Genomic DNA, 2,009 nt, shown 5'->3' on the forward strand with positions numbered 1-2,009 from the left:
AGTATTAAATGTCTAAGAAAAAAAATCTAAAAATTGTTAACATGTATTAAATTACTTGAAACAACAGTGCCATTAAATATAAGCAGGTGGCTGGTTTATTTTTAATATAATCTATGTTTTTTTTTACTTTGACAAGACAAAAAAGAAATTGAAAAAATGGTATCAGAAAATAAGTCGAATTTAGCCGAATTTACAGTGCAAGGATTTACAGATTTGCCAGAGCTTCAGTTTCCTGTTTTCATGACATTTTTATTTATATATATCACCATTGTCTTAAGTAATATCATCATTTTTGCCTCCATAGCTTTGAACTCTCATTTACACACTCCTATGTACATCTTCTTGTGTAACCTATCATTCACTGATATCGCTTACACCTCAACCATTCTACCCAAACTGTTGGCCATGCTCTTCACTCAGTGTAAGTCCATATCATTTCTAGAGTGCTTTATTCAGGTGTATTTTTTCCTGTCCTTTGCTTGCACAGAAGTCTTACTATTGGCCGCTATGGCTTATGATCGCTATATAGCAATCTGTCACCCTCTTCGTTACTCAATACTTATGAGTCAAAAGCGATGTGCCTACTTAGCAATTGCAGTTTGGATAACAAGTTTACTTGATCCTGTTATACACACTTCTTTAATTGCTAACTTGTCCTTCTGTTCATCCTACAACATTGACCACTTTTACTGTGATGTTTCCCCATTAATTACGATTACCTGCAGTGATACTTTTACCATTAGTATTTGGAACTATATTAATGGGACTCTTATAGGTATCAGTTCATTTACATATACATTGGTATCATATGTCTTTATTATCACTGCCATTCTAAATATTCACTCAGCAGGTGGTAGACGTAAAGCATTTTCTACCTGTGCCTCTCACATGACCAGTGTTATCATCTTTTATGGAACAATGATCAGTGTGTATATCAGACCAACATCTACATATTCTCCACAGCAAGACAAGTTTTTTGCTCTATTATATGTTGTATTTATTCCAATGCTGAATCCCCTTATATACACCCTGAAGAATAAAGACTTTCATCATGTCTTCAAAAAGTTGAATAAAAAATCTCATTAAACAAAAGAAATATTACTTTCCTTTTTTAAATAAAATTTTTATCTCCATATGATTATTCTAACATTTGAGTATAAACATGCTTATATGAAAGGTACCGTATTTATCGGCGTATAACACGCACCGGCGTATAACACGCACCTCATTTTTAGAAGGAAATTCCAGGAAATTTCCCCCCCTCCCATAGTATCCCCCCTCTCATCCCATAGTGTCGCCCCCCCTTTCCATAGTATCCTCCCCCCTTTCCATAGTATTCTCCCCCCCTCCCATAGTATTCTCCCCCTCCCCTCCCATAGTATTCCCCCACTCCCCTCCCATAGTATTATCCCCCCTCCCCTCCCATAGTATTCTCCCCCCTCCCCTCCTATAGTATTCTCCCCGCTCCCCTCCCATAGTATTCTCCCCCCCCTCCCCTCCCATAGTATTCTCCCCCCATCCCCTCCCATAGTATTCTCCCCCCTCCCATAGTATTCTCCCCCCCTCCCAAAATATTCTCCCCCCTCCCATAGTATTCTCCCCCTCCCCTCCCCTCCCCTAGTATTCTCTCCCCCTCCCCTCCCCTAGTATTCTCCCCCCCTCCCCTCCTCCCCTCCCCTAGTATTCTCCCCCCTCCCCTCCCCTCCCCTCCCATAGTATTCTCCCCCCTCCCCTCCCCTCCCATAGTATTCTCCCCCCCTCCCCTCCCCACCCATAGTATTCTCCCCCCCTCCCCTCCCATAGTGTCCCCTCGTGTACTTTCCCTTGTCCCATAATTACTTACCTGTCTTCAAGCGTGGGCCGGCTTCACAGCGCGCACCGCGGTACAGGAACTTCAATTTCAGGTTCCGGTTTCCGGAGGGACTGAAAGGAAGTGTGCACAAGTGTGCACACTTCCTTTCAGTCCCGCCGGAAACCGGAACCTGAAATTGAAGTTCCAGTACCGGTGG

At 42.6% G+C, this 2,009-nt stretch overlaps 1 protein-coding gene across 1 annotated transcript; it reads left to right on the top strand.

Moving 5' to 3' along the window:
• The first annotated feature begins 330 nt into the window (after window positions 1-330).
• Window positions 331-1,086, top strand: LOC134574665 (olfactory receptor 5AR1-like). Its single transcript, XM_063433792.1, has one exon. The coding sequence runs from the start codon at window positions 331-333 to the stop codon at window positions 1,084-1,086; it is 756 nt and encodes a 251-aa protein (XP_063289862.1).
• Window positions 1,087-2,009: the final 923 nt, after the last annotated feature.

The sequence above is a fragment of the Pelobates fuscus genome, chromosome 10 (assembly GCF_036172605.1).
Source record: "Pelobates fuscus isolate aPelFus1 chromosome 10, aPelFus1.pri, whole genome shotgun sequence".
Classification (NCBI taxonomy): Eukaryota; Metazoa; Chordata; class Amphibia; order Anura; family Pelobatidae; genus Pelobates; species Pelobates fuscus.

Coding starts and splice junctions, on each gene's coding strand:
- LOC134574665 (XM_063433792.1), top strand. CDS start 331: ATGTACATCTTCTTGTGTAACCTATCATTCACTGATATCGCTTACACC.